The 20891-nt window shown below is 37.6% G+C and overlaps 1 protein-coding gene across 2 annotated transcripts; it reads right to left on the reverse strand.

Moving 5' to 3' along the window:
* Positions 1 to 1751: 1751 nt before the first annotated feature.
* On the reverse strand, positions 1752 to 19689 carry LOC119556220 (probable E3 ubiquitin-protein ligase IRF2BPL). 2 transcript variants are annotated; one of them, XM_037868204.1, is made up of 4 exons: positions 18126 to 19689; positions 7660 to 7749; positions 6124 to 6758; positions 1752 to 5180 (listed from the first exon to the last, which is right to left on the reverse strand). In XM_037868204.1, exons 1-4 carry the CDS (start codon positions 19114 to 19116, stop codon positions 5040 to 5042), a joined length of 1857 nt encoding a protein of 618 aa, XP_037724132.1. In that variant the 5' UTR covers positions 19117 to 19689; the 3' UTR covers positions 1752 to 5039. The 2 variants fall into 2 exon arrangements, with proteins under 2 accessions (XP_037724132.1, XP_037724133.1); XM_037868205.1 differs by lacking the exon at positions 7660 to 7749.
* Positions 19690 to 20891: the final 1202 nt, after the last annotated feature.

Genomic DNA, 20891 nt, shown 5'->3' on the forward strand with positions numbered 1-20891 from the left:
AGAGCCGAGGACACGAGGAGCCCAGCCGAAGGGGTATTCCCAGCCGAAGCTGAAACGAAGACTCAACCGCTTGGATTTCAGGTCGTTAAAATGTAAACATTGGAGCCGGGCTAAAAAGAGAGGCAGAGCCGGAGAAAGAGAGCTCTCTCTCCTTGGCTGGGTTGCGCAGCAAAGCGACATCTGTTGTGGGTTTTTCGCAAGCGAAGGACATTCACATCGCTTACCTCCCTTACCGATAAGTCGCTTTGATGCTCAGCCAACAGAGGACGCTTTGGTGATATATGCAGACGATATAAAGCTTAACTTTCCATAAAAGAAACCTTGGAAAAAATAAACGTCTCAATACTAAATTAAACAGCCTATTCTATCGCTTAATTTATTCATGGTTTTATGGACATAACACAAAAAGAGGGCGCATTAGTAGTATATATTTGAATAGAATATAAATATTAAAAAAAAAATTAAAAGAAAATTCGAATTTTTTAGCTTGAGGTTCCAATTATATTAAATGTATGCACATTAACTGCCAATTTTTCTCGCCAATAAAAATAAATCATGACTATTTCTTGAAATTACGATTGTTCTCTTAAATATCATTTGCTGCTTTTAAAGACCCTGAGTTTACATCTGATCTTTTATTTATAAATTATACAAGCAATAGTAAAAGGCATTGTGTTTCCTATAAATGTTCCATTAATTTTTATTTAAAGCTTCTCCACGTGTCGTATGAGTAATACCCAAATTCTTACTGTAAAATTAGTCGTTTGTGCAATATTTACAAAACATTGAAAATGTTTAATATATTAGTTGGCTTTTAAGTAAATGAATTTAACACTCAATTTGACCATTTAAGATAATTAGACAGTTTATCTAATTTTTGCCCGATCTATGAGTATACGCAGTATTGTTATTCCCTGGAAGGAGAAACCAATAATCTATTTTAGGCAATAAACTGCGTGTTTTGCTTAATACGATCGAACATGGACTCCCAAAAGAAAATTTAATTAATCTAAAATACCTAAAAACCCTAAACCAAAAACCAAAATTGTTGTCAAGCTGCTCTGATAAGTAGGCAATACTTTACCTCTGATCATAATTTCCAAATACTTATTTACTACAGATTTATGTACGTTTTCCAGCCCATCCAAGATATAAAACTACAAGAAAAACACTGGCATGGATTTTTCGATTTTGTATAGTATTTTTAATTGTTTTGCCCGTCATCAAAGTATCCAATCAATTAATAAATCAATCAATTAATCGTTTCCAGCTTCCGCTTCCGATTTGGTATTCGTTTTTGTGGTTGCCTCATCCTCTTCGCCGTTTAGTTGTACCACATATCTATCTTTAGTCGTTAAGTGTATATGTAGTATAAAGTTAATACTCATGCTAAATCGAATCGACTTGGTTTGCTTCGTTCAAAAAATGTTGTAGGCTATGCAATACAATTACGTGATCTTTAGTTGACTTTAACATTTAGTTGACTGACATCAAACACACAAATATAGTTTATATTCCTTTTCACTTTCTTTTTGGGTTTTCTTTTTAATATGTATGTACTCGTACTTATATAAGGTTTGATGCATAATGCGATATCTGATCTGTATTATATTGAGATAGCACTACTGTTTTACACACACACGCACAAGGTTTACAAACGTTAGTTATTGTTTAGTTTAGTTTTGTAAAGAAAATTTCGATTAGTTTTCTTCTTAGACTTAGATTGCTAAAACGTTGGTATTGGCCTATTGTATGATTTCATTATAAATTGGTTTTCTTTTTTTTTTGTTTTTTTTTTTCAATTGCAAATCTTATTTTTAAGAAAGTAAGATCGTATTCTGGCCGAAGTGCTGAGCCTTTTAAGTTTTTCTTATTTTCTTTGCGTTTCATGCATTTTCCATTTTCGTATTTCCGATTTCCAGGATTTCATGCTCTTCTTCTTGTTGTTCTTGCTAGGCTATATCACAAAATGTGTTTTTTTTCTTTGTTTTTGCTTTTCTTGCAACTGCTCTTCCGCTGGAAGGGAACTCAAAAAGTGTTTGATTAATGGGAGAAGGAAAAGGAATGATCGATTTAAAAAATTATGTCAAACGGGGAATTATAGATTTGCATTTGTAAGCTCAGTTGGTTTTCATTTTCACTTACTTTTTCGTTTCTATCGATTTTGTGCAAATTTTGAGTTATCGATAACCGTCGATGATCAATGCCTTTATCGAAATAGTGCCAAATTTCGCTAACGATACCATTTTCCAATTAAGTTGTTGATAGGGAACCAAATTCTTCTACTCAATAGGAAGAAATATGTTTTGGTACTACATAATCGTCTTTAAATATTGCGCTTAATAGATTTAATTAAAATCTACGATTTTCATTTATCTAACTTTTTTGTGGCACCGATAATCGCCGATGATGAATGTGCGTATCGAAACAATTCAAAATTTCGCTATCGATACCATTTTCCAACTAAGTTGAAGATCAGAAAACCAAACTCTTCCAAAATGAATACAGATTTAAACGTTCTACTCAATAGAATATGTTTTGGAAATAGATGACAAGAAAAATAACTCGTTTAATAGATTTAAAAAAATCTGATTTTCATTTATCGCACTTCTTATGTCATCGATAATCGCCGATCGATCAACGCTTCTATCGAAATAATGCAACGCTTCGTTATCGATATAATTTTCCAATTAAGTTGTTGATTAGAAAGCCGAATTACCCAATTTAGTGTTTCAGAACTTATAAGGAAAAAAAGAATCGAATTATATAAAGCACCTTATGGACTTAAACAATATCTTCTATATTATTTATCGAACTTTTTTGTGAAATCAATAATCGCCGATTGATCGTATTGAAATAGTGCACAATTTCTCTATCAAAATTGCAATTAGTCCTTGATCAGAAAAACGAATTCCCCCAAATTAAATACAGATTTGATTGTTCTACTCAACAGAAAAGGAATATGTTTTGTGACTTTAAAAATGAAACAATGATCGTCTTCAAATAAGACGCTAAATTGATTTAAATGAAGTCTACGATTTGCATTTATATAACAATATTGTGCGATCGATAACACCGATTATTTAATGCTTCTATCGAAATAATGCATCATTTCGCTATCGAAACCATTTTTCTATTGAGTTGTTGATCAGAAAACCGAATTTACCCAAATGAAATACAGAATTGATTGTTCTACTGAATGGGAAGGAATATGATTTGGATCCATAAGTGAAATAAAGATCGTATCCAAATAATACGTTAATAGACTCAAAAAACAAACAAAAAGTTTTATTTATCGAACTCTTAAACGTTGAAGTAAATAGCAAGAATACGCCTGGCTCAATGTGCCTCTATTTATATATACCCATGTGTGTTTTCGCATATATAAATTGCATTTGATGACTGATTCGCTCGACTCTTTTCCTTCTTTATATCAATACTCGCTCTCCATTTGGATTTCCATTCGTGCCTAGTAAAAAACCCTCTAGTAGACAGTATTTGTAAATTAGTTTTGAGTTGCAACTGCAAAAAGGACAATTGGCAGTCCCAAATCGCGACCATTTGGACGCATGCAAAAAGATGTATTGCTGGCAATTTCCAAACCGATTTCGAGATTTGTTTTGCTTTTTTTTTCGATTGGTTGGTCCGGAGTGTGTTTCTTTCAGCAGTTCTTGCCCAGCGACACCGGCTATACACACCCTAAATACATATAGCTAAAAAACATTTGCCAATCCGATACAATCTGATGCTCAATTGGAGCTATCTATCGCCCAGATGAGCCGGCTGCCTGGTTTGAAACACACAAAAATGTAGCTAAAATTTTTAGAGAGCGAATGGGATTCGCTGTGATTAAAAAGTCTCGTTTAAAATTCCACTGTAACTCCGTTTTTGGGGTGTTGCCAGTTTTTTTTTTTGTTGTCTGCCGCCAATTTCGTGTTCAACATCAAATATATTTCTATATTATTAAATATATGTATATATTTATATTCCGATTATGTGGTATGCATACGTATGTACATTTTCTTTAGCATAATAACTGTTTTTCTCTCTTTCTTTTCCATTCGCTTTTTTTCATTGTGTTGTTTTAAATTAGTTAAACTTACAAAAAAAAAAGGTATTTATAAAAATAAAAATAATATTTAAAAAAAAACGTAAGTGTGAGGGAAGGAGGGTAAAATGTAGATTGTAAATTAGGCAACATGTATAGAAATAAATTAATTAATTAGTACAAACTAAATGTAACTTATGTATTAATCGCTCGCCTACATAACAGAATTTAAGTTATCGTATAATATATAGGGTTTTATGCATAATCGTATTAAAAAAAAGGATTTTATATATCTAATGCCAGCAAGTGTATATTCCTTTTGTGATTTGCCGCTTTCTTCTGCTACAATTAGGTTGATTTTAGTTTACTGTTTTTGTTATTAAGAAATATTTCAAGTTTCTCTCCCTGGTTTTTGACGATTCGAAAATCTTTCTTTTTTCTCTTTTCACTTGGCTACGTATGCATTTTTGTAGAAGTTTCTTGTTGGTTGGTTGGTGTTATATTTTTTTTTGGACAAATTCTCCAACGCCCGTCCATAAGTATGCTACGAAAATGTGTGTTTCAACGCTTTCGCTTACAATTTTTTGTTTTTCTCACTTGCGAGCGTTTTGGTGTTTTCACTTTCTTCTTAAACTTCTTTTGCTGGTAACAAATTGCATTTTTCATTATCATTTTTTTTTTGTTGTTGCTTAGGCCTACAAAAATGTGGTTTTGCTGTTGTTGTTGTTGTTGTTGCTTGGTCGGTCGTCATGGACAAAAAACAGAGCATTATATTCATGTCTGCTGCTGTTGAGATGCCGCCGCCGTGGCCAAAAAAATCGGTTGCTCCTTAATATCCCCCCAATCTTAAACCAAGTGACCCAACCGAGAGTGTCGAGAGTTGGATGCCAGATGCCAGATATTCAGATATTATCCTGGAAGTGGTCGCCTCCGCCTCCGCCTCTCAAAAGTGCTCCAAAGCCCTGCGCAGCTTCTTACAGTAAAATGGACATTAAGACTCGCGCTCCTTCTTCACCTTGACCTCCTCGCCCAGAATGGTGGTGATCTCGCCCTGCATGAAGGCCCACGGTATCACCGAGTTGGCCAACGGACAGCGATCGCCGCTGGGGCAGTACACCTCGTTGCCCAGACCCTGTCGATAAAAAGAACACGGATTAGGATTGATTTTAGGATTCACTGGAATTCAACAAGTCAGCTACAACACACTTTTCCAGCTGTCAAAAATGTATACTATATCCTACTCATTTTATGATACATTTAATTATTTTAGATGAATTATTTTATGGAAGAATTATGTTTATGAGCAGTCTTAAGATATATTGTTTCAATCATTATCCTTTGATCAATAATTTATAATTATTTTTACAGAAAAAAATTGGGAATTCTTGATATTTCATAAGAATTTTTATTTTTATCATTATTTTAAAATTTAATAACAAACATTTACGTTAAAAAAACATTTCAAATTAATTTAAAAAGAAATTGGACTTAGTTAAACGAAGCTCTTATTTAAATATCTCACTTACATAATTACATAAATTCAAATTCTGGAATTTTCGGGTTTAAAAAAATTGCACTTTTAAATTGTTTATTGTTAAAAACTGAATTCTATCTGCAAATTGACTTAGTTAAACAAAACTCCTATTAAAATACCTAACAAATATCTAGACTATTCAAACAAGAAACATTCTGTAATATTTTGGTTTAAAAAATGTCACTGTTGCATTGTTTTGTGGTTTGAAAATGTTTTTTGTGAAAATGTACCAAGTTAAACTCCTATTAATGTACTCTTTATATTACTAGAGAATTACACAATAATTCTAAAAAATGTTTTCTTATAAAATTCCACTTTCAATTTTGTATGTGGTTCACAAAAAGATTTGTTTTGACTAAGTTAAACGAAACTCCTTAAAAATACGCCATGTATTTCAAGGCGATTTTCAAACAATGCCAACTTTGCATTGCAAAGACCTAACTAAACAGTGAAGTTAGCTATTTATAAAAAACAAGAGATACATTCTATGCCGGAAAACTATGTTGTAGAGGAAGTGGTGTCCATGATTCGCCCCACTTACGTTCTGTCGCTTGATGCTCTCGCGGCTGCAGGGAAAGCAGAACTTGTGGTGGTTCACCGAGGGGCACTGCACGAAGTGCGTGTCCTCCAATCGCTCCTGGCACAGGGTGCACTTGAGCGTGGCATTCTGGGCGGCAGCCGCCGCTGCCGCAGCTGCCGAATTCGAAGCGGCACTGCTGCCGGGAGCCCCGCCCAGACCGCCGCTGCCCGCCGATCCGCCGCCGCTGGCCAGCGGTGTGCCGCCACCCTGACTGCCACTGCTGCCGGGACCGGGATTCACGGATCCGCCGCTGCCATTGCTGCCGGATGGCCCATTGCCACCGGCTGGACTCCCATCACCGGCCACCGAGTTAGGTGCCATCGAGGCGGGCCCTATGGCTCCATTGCCGCCGCCTCCGGAGCTGGCACCTGGTCCGCCTGGTCCGCCGCTGGTGCAGCTCAGCTGGCCACTGCCGCCGTTCGGTCCGCCAAGGGGTCCGCTGGCGGAATTCGATCCGGGTCCTCCTCCTCCGCCACCGCCTCCAAGGCCGCCGGCCACCACCGCCTGGCCTGGATTCGAGCCGCCCACCTCGGAGCTGGTAACGGTGGTGCTGGACACGTGACGGGATCCGGATGAACGACGTCCCGATGAGGAACCTGCAAGGAAATCAGCAATCATCAAAATATGAACTTATCACCATGGAGTAAATACCATCAGGGCTGTCCCCCAAGTTATCTAAAATTATAAATAATATATAAATAACAATTGTAATTATAATAATAATTATAATACAATTTCCTTTAAAACTTCTAAATAAAAATAAAACAATTACAAGCGCACATCAATTCCATTAGAAAAGAACTAAAACACCATACAACTTAAACATTAAATACGAAATTAAAGACATTTATGTTTATGCTTATTATATGTACATTTAAGTTTATTTGGTTCGAGCAATCTTAAAATAATATTGTAAAACCAGAAAAAAATTTAATAAAAAAGAAATAATAATTACTGTTATCTTAATAACAAAAAATAATATGAACTAAGAGCTGAGGTAGGTAGGGGTAGGGTTCAAGCCAGTGGTGGATACAGAATTTTTTGTGGGGGGATATAAAAAAAAATTTGCTGAGTAGAAATCAAAAATTTGGAATAAAATACATATTACATATACTTCGTAACACGAGTGGGGGATCTATCCCCTATATACCACCTCCCACAATAAATAAATATATAAATTTAATATACACCGCAAACAAGTATAAATAAATAAGTCCAATACCCCAATTAAACTATTTAAAAAGAAAAATATTTCCATTAAAAAATAAAATATTTGTAATCTACGCGAATTCTTTGAATGACGTTTAAATATGAATAGATTTTAAATAAAAATATAATAAAAAAATTTTTTTTTTAATTTCGCACAGTCTTGAAAATTAGATTTTAAATTATTGATATTATATTATTATAATTATGATATATTACATCCATGCAGCTAGCACTTAAATTATAAATGTTAAGTATAAACCGAAACCAAAAATGTTGCTGCAAACTAACCCGAACTGTTCGGCGAGTGTACGCTGCGCGGGGGCAGCGGTCCCGAGGGCGGGCTCGATCCATTGCGTCGACTGGCCGGGGACATGTGCTCTGCAATATGAAGATGGTGTGGAATCGGATTAAGAATCGGATGGGCTGTACAGAAAAAAAACAGCCAGATATCAATATGATATCCGCAAGTAGAGTTGATAGCATGGTTAACATATCTTTATGGTGTGTGGATTACTTAGTATTAATCATTTTAATATTATAATACAAAATTTTAGTATTTCAAAATTCCGATTGGCTATCTATCTATCGATGTGCCTATCGATATCTATTTAAAATTATTTATTTTTTTATTTTATTTGTAGTTTTGGGATAAAATATAGTAAATAAAAGAATGGTTAACCATCATAGCAGACAGAAATTAAAGTTCGTGATCTCGGGATCTCGTGATCTCCGGATCTCGTGAGTCAAGTGCAATGTGCAATGGGCCTTGGCCCCACTTCGTCACAAGATTATACACTTGCGTACACATGCATAAATGTAGATACATATGTAGGCATGCCAATTCACCCACTAACGACTATCCAAACAGCCATGGGGCCAACAATATCACATCTGGCAGCTTATAATTAAAGAGCTCATCCTATAATTCACACTAAATTATACATAATTAACGTTGACATCGTAGAGGGTGTGTCGAAAAAGCAACCCTAAATTATTCCAAAATTGTATTGTTTATATGGCCGAATTTCTGATGTTTGATTTTTAAAATAAACATAAACAAAATTCGATTTTATTTCTATTACCAAAGAAATGTGTGGAAGCTTGTTTATCACATTTTTTTAAATGCATTTTTTCACATTGTTTTTTCTAAGAAGCAGTTTTTTTTTCATTTAACCCCACTGTGTGCTGTATATTTGTAAATATTTTGCAGAATTCGGCGAAGAACAAACCATTTTCATTCAACTTCTGCTTTCGATTTTTTTTATGGCAAACAAAAAGTTAATCACATGTTTTCTTCTTCTTGGCTCTTTGCAAATGAAATTGTTGTTGTTTTTTGGGGCTTGTTATTTTCTCGTTGTTCTTGTTGTTGTTTCGTCTGCGTAATTTTAGAACTTGGCACGAAACATGTTTCTATTTTTTTTCTCGTGTACATGTATGTATACATATTTATACATGTACTTAATTGTATATACATATCTACAATTATAAATTCATTTATTACTTGGCAACGCCGGCTCAGCAACAACAACAAGTTTCATTCACCGGCGAACCACCGAAAGTGACGTCACAGCGGCACGATATGTTTGCGTGTCATTCTTGTTCCACTGTGCAGAGCACACAGCTGTTTTTTTTTCTCCCTTTTGTTTTTGTTGCTCTTGTTTCACCGTTTCTTCGCCGTTGTCGTCGTTGTCTGCTTCATCCTTTTTCTTTTTCTTGTTGGCAAAGTGCCAGAAGGCACGAAATGAATGGAATGAAACGAAACGAGTTCTGTTGCTGCTGCGCATACGTCACGGCACGAAGAGATAGCAAGAGCGAGAGGGAGAGAAGATGCTGCCGGTTTCTCCATCTCGTTTTGTTATTTTTTTGCATGCCAGCATGCAATAATGTGTATGTACACCAGACACGCGCACACACACACACACGAGTTGCCGATTTGTTTTGACTGCGCTGCTGCTGCTGGTGCTTCTTCGACCTCTCTTTTCGTGTTTTATTTTCGCCCGCTGTTACGTCGCTGTTAGTGCACTGTTAACTTGTTGGCTTTATGTACATTTTAATTTCTTCTTTTCGTATGCAATGCACGCGCACGCGTAGCAGCTTGATATTGAAAATAAAAAAAACAAGCAAACAAAAAAAACAATAGCTGGACAAGAAGCTGATACACAACAAGCGAATGGAAAAACGTATTTAATTTGTATGCCCAACGGGCGATGGCACATTGCTCAAATGTCGACGCTTGTCAGTTTGCCGGCGGCGCACAGTGGGCTGCATACGAAATTAAGCTCGCACATCTGCGAGCGAGCTGTGTGCTGTTATGTTTATTTATTTGATAAACTGTTGCTTCTTTGCTTTTGCTTTTGCTAAATTGCTTACGCTGGCTAAATTGGCAAGAAAGGAATGAAGAAGCTGCCGAGGAAAATGGCAAAAGGAGGTGGAAAAAGGAGGCAAAAAAAAAGCAGAAGAAGAAGAAGACGAAGGAGAAGACATTGTGCATGTTGTGTGGCCCCAACACGTACACTCACAAAAACGTACGTGTGCGTGCGTGTGTATTTATAGCATTTGTTTATATTTTGCATGCAAGAGTTGAAGAACAACAGCAATAAAAGCCAAAGCGAAAGCCCTCTCTCGCTCTCCTTCCGCATCCCCATCTTCTCCGTCCCTTTCGCACTGCTGCAGTTGCACAGTTGCATGTGCGTGGCCCATTGAGAAGAATGCGGAGATAGCGAGCGTCAGAGCGAGACAGCAGGCCTGCCACATACAGTTGCAGTACCACGCACAGTGGGCAAAATGCAAATAAATGCATGCTAAACGTGAATGAATCAACGATTATTCCTTTCGATTAAACCACTTGCATATGATTTAAAAATTTAATTTGCATTTAAGCTATGTATTTTAAATTGATATCAATATTTGTATTCCTTTCCCTAGTAGTTGAATTTAAAATGAAATATAAACTTTGCTTTCTTTAACCCTTATTTTTAAGGTCTAATAAGGTAAAAGATGTTTAAACCTTACGTAAAACTTATTAAAATCAAAAGTATATGTAGATCAAATTTGTGCCCAACAATTTAAATGATTGTTTTTGACGAAATATTTGAAAAATGAAAAATACAAGCATATTAATATTAGAATAATTAATCTAATTATAACTTAGTTGCACTGATGTATTACTTTATTGCTTTACTGATTTACGAGTATTTCACTTTAGTATGAAGGCCAATAAACATTTTAAGTGAAATACTCATTAAGCTACCTAATTTCGTTCTAGATCATTAACATTTTTAAGCATTATTCACAAGGCATTCTAATTCCAAGGAACCACTGTAATCAGTTTCAGCATACTGCATTCGATTCGAACTTCACTTGACTGCAACTTCATTGCAATCTATTTCTGAAACGACTTTTTATTAACGCACACAGATGTACATGTATCGTAGTGCTACAGTGCATATATGTATGTTCCTCAATGTTTATTTGTTTTTCATACAATCATCGGAGCTGAAAACAAACAAATTTGCGTGATCTCCGTTCTTGGTATCGAATATGAAACTATTTATAGATTGTTTTACGTTTCCCGCCGCGTCCAACACATTTTGCCTGGCTATGGAATATTTTCCTTGATATTCCACGATTCTTTTTTCGCACTACTTTGTTAGAATGAATCATTTGACAATTTATTACAAATACAAAAAGAAAAAACCGGGGCGAGAAATACAAACAATAAATATTTATACAATGTTGTATATGAGAAAAGTAACCATATTGTGCATGGTGTTTATTTGTGGAATAGAAACTATTCGCCTTCGAATGAATGAAAACGAATCGCACGAGCACCACACCCAATGGGCGGCAGCCACGCCCTCCCACGCCTTTCTCGCTTTTCGCAACCCTAGAAACAACACACATTCTTCCGGATATTGATATGAGATTTCCCTGGGGAAAGGAAAGGAATTGCTGGCGAAATAAACGAAACACGAACTATAGGAATTTAAACGGAATCATAATTATCGCTGTTGCTGAAGAGATTGTTATAATAATTATATCATATTTTTTTTACGCCAAAGGAAACCGTTGCTTGACATTTTCAACAAGTTTTTATTGCTTATCAGAGCTGCGCTAATGGCAAACTCCAAAACAATAGCTATTTCACCTTATTTGATAAGACCAACAACTTCATAATAACCCAATAAGTAACACATAGTGATGAGATGATTGTACTCCTTATCTACAAATGGTTTCTTGAAGTTATCATCAAACCACGTGACTTACAAAAAGCAAGAGCGATAATAATCAAAAGAAGTTTTGGAAGTATTTCAAAGTTCCATGAGTTGGTAAGCAATTCTTATTTCAAGACTTTTTGATAAAGTCACGATATTTTGTTTTCTAAAATCATCTAGCTACGTCCTAAAATATTCTATTGGAATGGATTATAACATTTTTTTATTCCATTTCTTTAAAAACACGACCCTGTTTAATGTATACTTCCCATCGACAATGTTTTATGTTATTCAGCGATATAATAAAATGGAATATTGGCCCAAGTTGGAATACTTTTAAGTGGATCCAATCTCCATCAATTGATTTCCGCAAGCACATCTTCAAAGGGCAATCGTTTGTTTGTGTTTGCTTAATGTAGAAAACAGAAAACTTTAACAACAGGCCGAAGATCTAATGAAAAATAAACAAATGTGTTACAGGGTGCATCTCAAGGCACACCACCACCACTCAAATAAATCGAGCGACGAAAAAATTAAAACGACCCGGTACTATGCGACGCTATCAGTCAAAGTTGGCCGTGGCTGGGCTGGGAGTTGATAAGATAGGCGCTGAGGACCCCATCGACCAGTCCACTCAACAATTAGATAAGATACACAAAACAGCTGTGTGTATAACGTATGTATAAAGAGCGGCCAAGAGCAAACGAAAGTGGATTGGAAGTGAAAATGGAATTTTAAATGGAAACGAAGCGGTACGTCGAGTACCCTGTACTCCCCATAACTCGCATGCACTTTCCCCCGGAATCCGTCTAGATCGTTTCTTTTCTTATCTTCGTGTCGGCTTTCGGGCGTAAAAGAGCTTATCTTATCAACACAGTCATAAAATCGGATTGACCTCACTGAAGAGATCAAGAAACTGTAGGGTTTACACAAATTAAAAAAAATAGAAAAGCAATAAAGCTTGGCTTCCAATAATGTTTAGTTCGGGGAAATACAATAAGTATCTATCAAAAGTTTAGAGAGTTTAGTTAGTTAGAAATACCTTCTCTTAAATATTCCTATGAATTCTCAAGAACATTGTTGACCCATGTTTCTAAAGAACGTTGTTTAACACATCTAAAAATAAAACTGAGAAATTCCCAAAATTATCATCGAATGCGGAATAAATTTCCCCCGAACTGTTGATAAGCTAACACGTTGATAATACGATTCCGGCATCTATCCATCAAAATTCGATCAGTTATCAGGAACCGACGGTTGCATATCATATCTGGCTTTTACCGACAATACTGAGGCCGCTGCTCTTTACGTCTGTTTGTTTCATGGGTCCCATGTTTTGGGGCTTAGCTCCTTATCGAGCAGTTGTTTGGCTTATCAATTAACCACATGGTCGGGTCCCCCAGATATGATAAGATATGGTGTTGATGGCGCAATCTACGCCGATAAGGTAATCGCTATCAACACTCTCGCATGGAAAATGGAAAAAAATGAACAATGTAAGGAAAGGTTTAAATACCCTTACAAATGTTTTATTTCCAAAGAATCTATATTCATCTAAAATGATTGGTTTGACATTGATAAGAATATACGTAGTTCATAGTATTTAACCATATATGTACGTACTTTTTAAGACTCTTTTAGACAGCTTGATATGTCTAATTCAGCATGTCAATTGTCGGTTAAAAAGATATACACATGATATGCAGATACATACATATATGTATATACCCATTTATATCACAAGGTCGAAAATGCAAGACCCTGTTAAAAATAATAAAATACTTACAATATACTGTACAAAAAAAACCTGTGTAAGCAATCAAAAATATGATCTATTTTCAAATAATAGCGACACGAAAAAATCTTCTAGAAGCATCTACAATGGCAGTCAACATAAAAATATTCTAGAAAATGAATGAAACATGAGTAGTTTTCTTTTTTATATTGAGCTGCTTAGCAATTTAAAATACCAATAAAATGACTAAAATTAATATTTCATAATTTGTAAAGGATTTTAAAAATAGATCTATAAACTACTAATAAGAAGTCATACTTTTCTGAATGATCCCTGTACAGCAAACGCGGTTCGATATAAAAATCTTTAGGATTTTACAAATCTCGTTTTATATAACGTCGAAGACAAATTTTGCTCTAACTTAAATGTTGGATATCCCTAAAATAATTTCTCTTGAAAATTTTATTGAAAATGTTTTTTTTTTACATTTTTTTTTTTTTACGAGTTTTGATACATTTTTGGGACCGCGACTGTGTCTAATCATCGGCAGCGACTTCGCTGCTTCACGTGTTTTAACGGTTAACAGCGGCCATGCACTCCAGCTAGCCATCTCGCTTGCACTTGCTGCAACTGCAGCTGCACTGAGCACGCAATGTCTAATTATCAGCGAAGGAGAGAGGGAGAGGGAGGTGCACTCCAAAGGGAAGGCACGAACAAATTCCTGGCGAACGCATTGGAATGGTCAGTCAGTAAATGCATACACACGAACTAGATACACACACACACACTTTGCCGGCAACACGAAGCGCTGAATGAAACGAAACGAAAAGGGGGTGTGAAGTGGGCGAAAGAAGGTGGTGGGTGGAGTGGGGGAATGGGCGAGGGGGTGGCGCGCGCACGTTGCCGTTCTATTTTATACATGCATACATACATATGTACATATGTACACTTGTACAATTTTTCCTCTGTACACCCAGAAGAATATGTTTGTTATATTTTTAGTATATACACAAACGCAATAAATATGTGCATGTGGCTGTAACAAAGTTGGTATTTTTTTTTTTGGTAATGAAACGAATACACACAGGAAGGAAGAAGCAGAAGCGTAACGTAAATACAAAACAACAAACGAAATTAGCACAGTGGGTGTCAAGTGGGAAATTCCAGGAATATACATATATGTATGATTATTTGATTGAGATTATTTTTTCGCAAGTTAATTTTGCAATTCTCACTTGTTCGTAATCTTTGGAATCCATAAGGCATTGCCAAAAGATTTATTTTTTGTATTGTTTTGATAAAGCCTATATATTTGAGATAAGAACAAAAATACACAAATAATGCTTATCGGGTTTTCTTGGCAATATGGTGCAAGTACAAAAATGTTTATAAAAATAAATAAGAGGTTGGAAGCTTTTTAAAGGATTACACGTTACTTTCTTATGGTTCAATTTCTTGGCACATCATTTTTTATAGTAAGAAAGTTCACTTTTGTCCCACTGTTTGATGACGGCATCGGTATGAGCGAAAATGTTTTTTCTTCTTTTTTTTGAGTGCTTTTTCCACTGCAGCTCGTTCCGCAATTCGTATACCAACTAAAATTTATCTACACCCTGGTTCGATTGTGTATGGATGTGTGTGCGTGCAACTTGTTATCGCATAGCGTAAAAAGGAGAAACAGCAGAAGAAGCAGCAGCGAAAACCAAAACAAGTTTAATGACGTTTTGCGCGCGCAGCCAAGAAAAAAAAACACACACACACACACTAGCACATAAACATTTACGGAACCAGTTTGAAAAGAGAAGAGGAGAGAAACGGCGGAGGGAGAGAGGAAGAAATGTAGAGGCGAGAACATTACAACGTCAGCGTCGTTGGTTTTTGCACGTCTCTGTTTTTATTACATTCTGCGTCCCTTTTCGTGTGCTTTTTGCGCTTTTTTTGTGTGTTGCTTTTGGCATTACGACTGTTACGTACGTGCATGTAAGCGAGCGTGGATGTGACTGTTGGCTACACGTAGCAATGTATATATGTACGTGCTGTACATACATATGTATGTATATATTGGCCATATAGGTTTGTATATTGGCATGTGCGCATGCCTTTTAATGGCAAGGGTTGGCAGCCCCTTATTTTCCACAGAGGGTTGCAAAATGCGTTTCTACCGTTTTAAGGTGTGCATACATATGTATGTGTGCGTTATACATAGATAAACATAGGGAAGAGATAAGGCTGCGCTGATAAGCAAATGCGTTATCTAATCTTCAACACAACGTTTCTTATCACAAATATGTATGTACATACGTACAGTCGTAGGTTCCCTCTTCGTCTCCTCCTTGTGCGCCTTCCAGCCAGGAGCGATAAGGGGAGCTGGCAGGCAATCACGCCGTTTCACTCTGGCCTGAATATCTGTATGTGTGCCAGTTTGGTTGCCCTGCCTTATCTGTATCGCTGCCTCCCTTCCACCCACTACAATACACCCCACACCCTACACCCACCCATCCAGGTTAGAGCGAGACGCACAGCACGCGGTTGCTCACTCTCTGGCGATCACCGCTCAAAAAACGGTAAACAAACACAGTGGGCGCCAGCTAATCGAAACCCTGGGCATTTAAACAATTTGTAACCTCTCCTTGGAAAGAAAGTCGAGACTAAGGTCCAAACAAATTCCAGGTAAATCTCAATTATGACCTTTTTATGGGCATTTTTAACTTGAATTCTAACTTGAAATTTTAAATAAACAAATTGTTCCTTTTAACGGACTTGTTTAAATTATTTCTTTACGCTTAATTGCCTGGAATTTATTCCCGGTATTGCCAATCCGGTATTGCCAATCCAAATAAACTCTAATTTCACGTAACGAGGGCCTAAAGGTATCTTATTGGCTTCTAACTGTTGTAGTATTCCTAGAAACCCATTTTCTTTACAATTTTATGCCCAGAAAACGTAAGGAAACCGGTTTATCGGTTTATATATTTTAGATGTATAAACCCTTTTAAATCCTATAAATTTCTTTCAAGTTGAAAAATATTATTTGGGTATTTAAATGTGACAAATAGGACTGTTTCTATTCTACCAGAATAACTTGATAGCAACCTAATTTTCCTTGGGGTTCGGCTAACTGAAAGGTTCACCCAGACTGATCCATTTACTATAATTTTTACGAAATAGTCTCCTTTCTCCCCAGTCACTCTTTTTCCCACTTCATATCGCGCATTTCCCATTGGCGATTCGATCACTTTAAGTGATAAGAAATCATTGATAGGGGATTATCCCACAAACTGTTCTCCTCCTAATTATCAATATTTGTATGTATGTTGTAAACATAAGTAATCCCTTTCGTAATATGTTAGATATTTGACTTCATGATAGTACATTTATCGATTTTTGCCTGCTTCTGTACTTCTACAAGAATTCTCTATATTGAATGTCTACTGTAGCTGATGATTATTCATCTTGTACTGATAACGATTTTGAATTTTTGGTAGTTTCCAACCAAAAACGAATTATTCTAAAGTCCAATGCTATGTTTCATGCATATATGTATTTCTGGTACAGTATTACCATGTGTTTACTGAGGATTGTTTTCAAATATGAAACGTTTTTAATATTTTAATATCATATTGAGATGTTTGAAAAGGCGATTTATTTATAGTAAGTTGCTACTGTAATATGATGGTTATCTATCTTGATACTTTTGTTTATTTTTAATTTCATTTATAATCTGTCCTTGGGACAATCACCAAGTTTTATAAATACACGTTAACTAACTGACATATTGATAATAAAATGTAGTAAAATAAGGCAATGGAACAATGGACAGTTGACGATTTATATCTGAAGAGGAGATCCACAGGGTGGACTCTGTTTAAGCGACTTGGGCAATCACTGATATCTAGTAGGTTGATAGCTAGATGGTTTGGGATAGTATATCTTTGCTTGATTATCTTCATCTCTTCGTATATATTAGGGATTAATAGACCTTCCTGGATTTCCAGGTTTGTAGTTAATGGATGCGCACCTCCAATAATGCGCACAGTTTTATCTTGAAACGTCTGGATATCTTGATATAATGCTGATTTTTGTATTGAATCTTGCTACTTGGAGTTTGTAATGCCCATTTAATTTCTAACGATTGTAAATTTTTGGTAGTTTCTAACGAAAATCGAATTATTATATGAAACTTCTTTAATATTATAATATCATGATGAAGTCTTCAAAAAGTACATAGTTATTGTAATATGATGGCTATCTTTCTTGATATAATACTGATTTTTGTATACCATCTAGCCACTGATGAATCTTGTTATGTGGCAATACCCATTATTTTTCTGGTCTTCAAAAGAGTTCTTTCCCTGAGTGACTACTGTAAAGTTATTCTTGCAATATCCATAACTTTTTTGGCCTCAATGGGATTTCTCCCTCCTCTGATTAGCTTTTTTTTTGGTTTCGGTGACTACTGTAAAGTTATTAACTTGCAATATCCAGAATTTTGCCCTCCTTAGGAGTTCTTCTTACGAGTGACTACTGGAAAGTAGGATTTCACCCTCTTCTGATTAGCTTTTCTTTCGGTTTCGGTGACTACTGTAAAGGTACTATAGGAGTTCTTTCCACGAGTGACTACTGTAAAGTGGGATTTCACCCTCTTCTGATTAGCTTTTCTTTCGGTTTCGGTGACTGTAAAGTTACTATAGGAGTTCTTTCCACGAGTGACTACTGTTAGGTATGATTTCTCCCTCTTCTGATTAGCTTTTCGGGCTGTAATCACTAGCTTATTGGGTGCTCCCTTTGTTTTTCTCTTGGCTCACCTGCTTTGAAGGTCGATGCATCAAAGCTGGGCGCTCTGACGGGCTGCTGTTTATCCCTGAGACCGCTCAGCTGCCGCTCGGGCACATAGCTGACCGCTGCGGGCAGGGACTCGCCGCGCGTCAAGGGCGGCCGACCGCCCCCGCCCGTTGGATCCTCCATGGCGCTGCGCTTAATGCCGGGCGGACCGCCGCCGGCCACGCCCCCCACAACGGAGGCGCCGGAGACGCCATCTGGCGGCAAGCCGTGTCCCGATTGCTGCTGCTGGCTAACATCCACGTCGACATCCTCGCTGGGCGGTCGCTTTAGGTTGACGGACAGGGCGGGCGGTAAATTGCTGCCGGGTCCTCCACCACCTGCGGTGGGCACACCGCCCCCGCCGCCGCCACCGCGCGTTGCATTGGGCGGCAGGTGATGCGGTGTCATGTGGGAAATGCGTACGGGTCGCACACCGCCACCGGGGGCATCCTCCAGCTTAACGGGATAATCCAGGGGCGGACCAATGCGGGGCACGGGCATTTGATAGGGCATCTGATGATGATGATGAACGGCAGCGGCGGCAGCAGCGGCGGCCACAGCATTGCCCAGCGAACCCAGTGGTCCGCCGGCACCCGAGGGTCCTGGAACGCCACCACCAGGAGGATTAACACCGCCCCCACCGCCGCCACCACCACCACCGCTGCGATGGGAACCCGGTCCTGGTCCTGGAACTGGGCCCACTTGTAACTGTTGTTGCTGCTGCTGCTGCTGGAGAGCCACCGCTGCAGCGGCGGCGGCAGAGACTTCGCCGTTCTCATGGGAACGCTGCTGTTTGCTGGCGGGATGGAGACGCTTCATTTGGCGGGCGGCGTCCAGCACCGCCTCGATGCGATCGGCGCCCTCGTAATTGACGCAGCCGCGGCACACCGCCTCCGAGAAGTCATTGATCATGGCCCAGGGCATGCGGGGTAGGTCGCACAGATAGCAGTGCTGCCTTTTCGTTTGCAGCGACATCGTGTGTGTGGAACGGTGGAACAGTGGGAACCTGCCCTGCGCTGGAAGCTGGAAACTGGAACCTGCTGCTTCTGCTGCTGCTTTGGGATCTCTGCTGGAAATCTCCTTGTGCTGCTGCTGCACTCACTGGAATGGCTATGGCTAACTGTTTTCCTTCTCTTCTCTTTTTTTTTTTAAATTTTTTTCTGTGCCTTTGTGCCGTTTGTTTCCTTTAGCTTTTGTTATTCATGTTTTCATATTGATTTTCGCACACGCACACACACACGCGCGCACGCATTTTTCACAGCGCGCTTCACCCGAAAAAAATTCACTAATGTTTTCTATTGCGCTGCGCTGCTCCCCAACAAACCAACAAATACGCACACACACACACACAACACACACTTGGGCACGCGCGAGAGCCGCGCGCCAGCCGAGTGAGAGTGAGAGAGAGATTAAGAGAGAGAGCGAGATGGAGAGTGAGAGCGGGACACGTAAACGTACGACGACGCCAAAAACGTGGAGGAACAAAACGAACGAGGAGAACGCAGCGACGCAGCGAATAACGGAAAAATCAACCGGACGCCACAAATCTCGCTGATAGAGTGACCTTGGTGGGGATGTGCAAATATACTTGTTAGCCGGCTGTAATGCACTAAAAAATCCTCTCCGGTGTGCTGGATATACCAAAGAAATACTAAACTAGATACTAGATATCGGACACTCGAACCTCTGCGGAGCCTCAAACAGGGGTTGTAACGTTTGCTAAGCCTACAGCTAAGACTCAATCCATTGGGGACCAATCCTATTTTAACGTTAAAACTTATTATAATTTTTGATTTAGTTATTTTTTTTTTTTAGTTTTAAAGCTATCGGTATAAAGCCTTTCCAAAAGTCTTGTTTTTGTTGCACGTAGTATGTTAGTAGGAACGAGCCGGATCGGACAACTATATCCCATAGCTCCCATAGGAATTATTAAAAAAATATTTCAAAAAAATTATATCTTTTGTGTTTTTGACATATTAATTTCTACTCTTGGAAATGTCATTCTTTTAATTAAAAAAATATTTTCAAACAGATGTTACTTACACTGACTTTTGTAAAGCATTTGACTCTGTAAATCACGTTCTTCTGGTTGGAAAACTCGATTTATAAGTGTTCCCTGTTGATTTTTGAAGATGGATCTTAAGTTATCTGAATTGCACTACTCAAGGAGAACTTTTTAAAAATTCTCTCTCTTGTCTACTCTCTGTTACCACGTCAAAGGAATTTCATAATCCTTATGTTAAGCCCTTATTTATTTCGCTTGTCCGCCCAATACTTGAGTATGGATCTCCCGTTTGGAGTCCCCAATACTGAATTCAAATTAATCGTATCGAATCTGTGCAGAAGAACTTTAAGGCGCCTAAACTGGAAACCTTATTTATCTTCATATTCTAGTAGATTATTTCTAATTAACTTATCCTCCCTATTGTTTATTTATTTAATATTATCCTTTTTATAACATTATTCGAGGTTAAGTTGATAGTCCCGACTCGGTAAACCAGCTAAGCTTTTCTGTTCCATGCAGATTAACAAGAAATTACATCCCCTGGTTTCAAATCATTATAGATCTAACTATGACTTGCATGAAACCTTCAGAGTATTATGTTCTGAATACAATAGACTTTTTCCTATTATCTTTATATCTGACTCTTCGCATCTCTTAAAACGATTATATATGTTGGGACATACATATAAGAAATCTCGCGAATAAAAAAAAAATGTCAAAATTTCGAATAAAATTTTTAAAAATC

The sequence above is a fragment of the Drosophila subpulchrella genome, chromosome X (genome assembly GCF_014743375.2).
Source record: "Drosophila subpulchrella strain 33 F10 #4 breed RU33 chromosome X, RU_Dsub_v1.1 Primary Assembly, whole genome shotgun sequence".
NCBI lineage: Eukaryota > Metazoa > Arthropoda > Insecta > Diptera > Drosophilidae > Drosophila > Drosophila subpulchrella.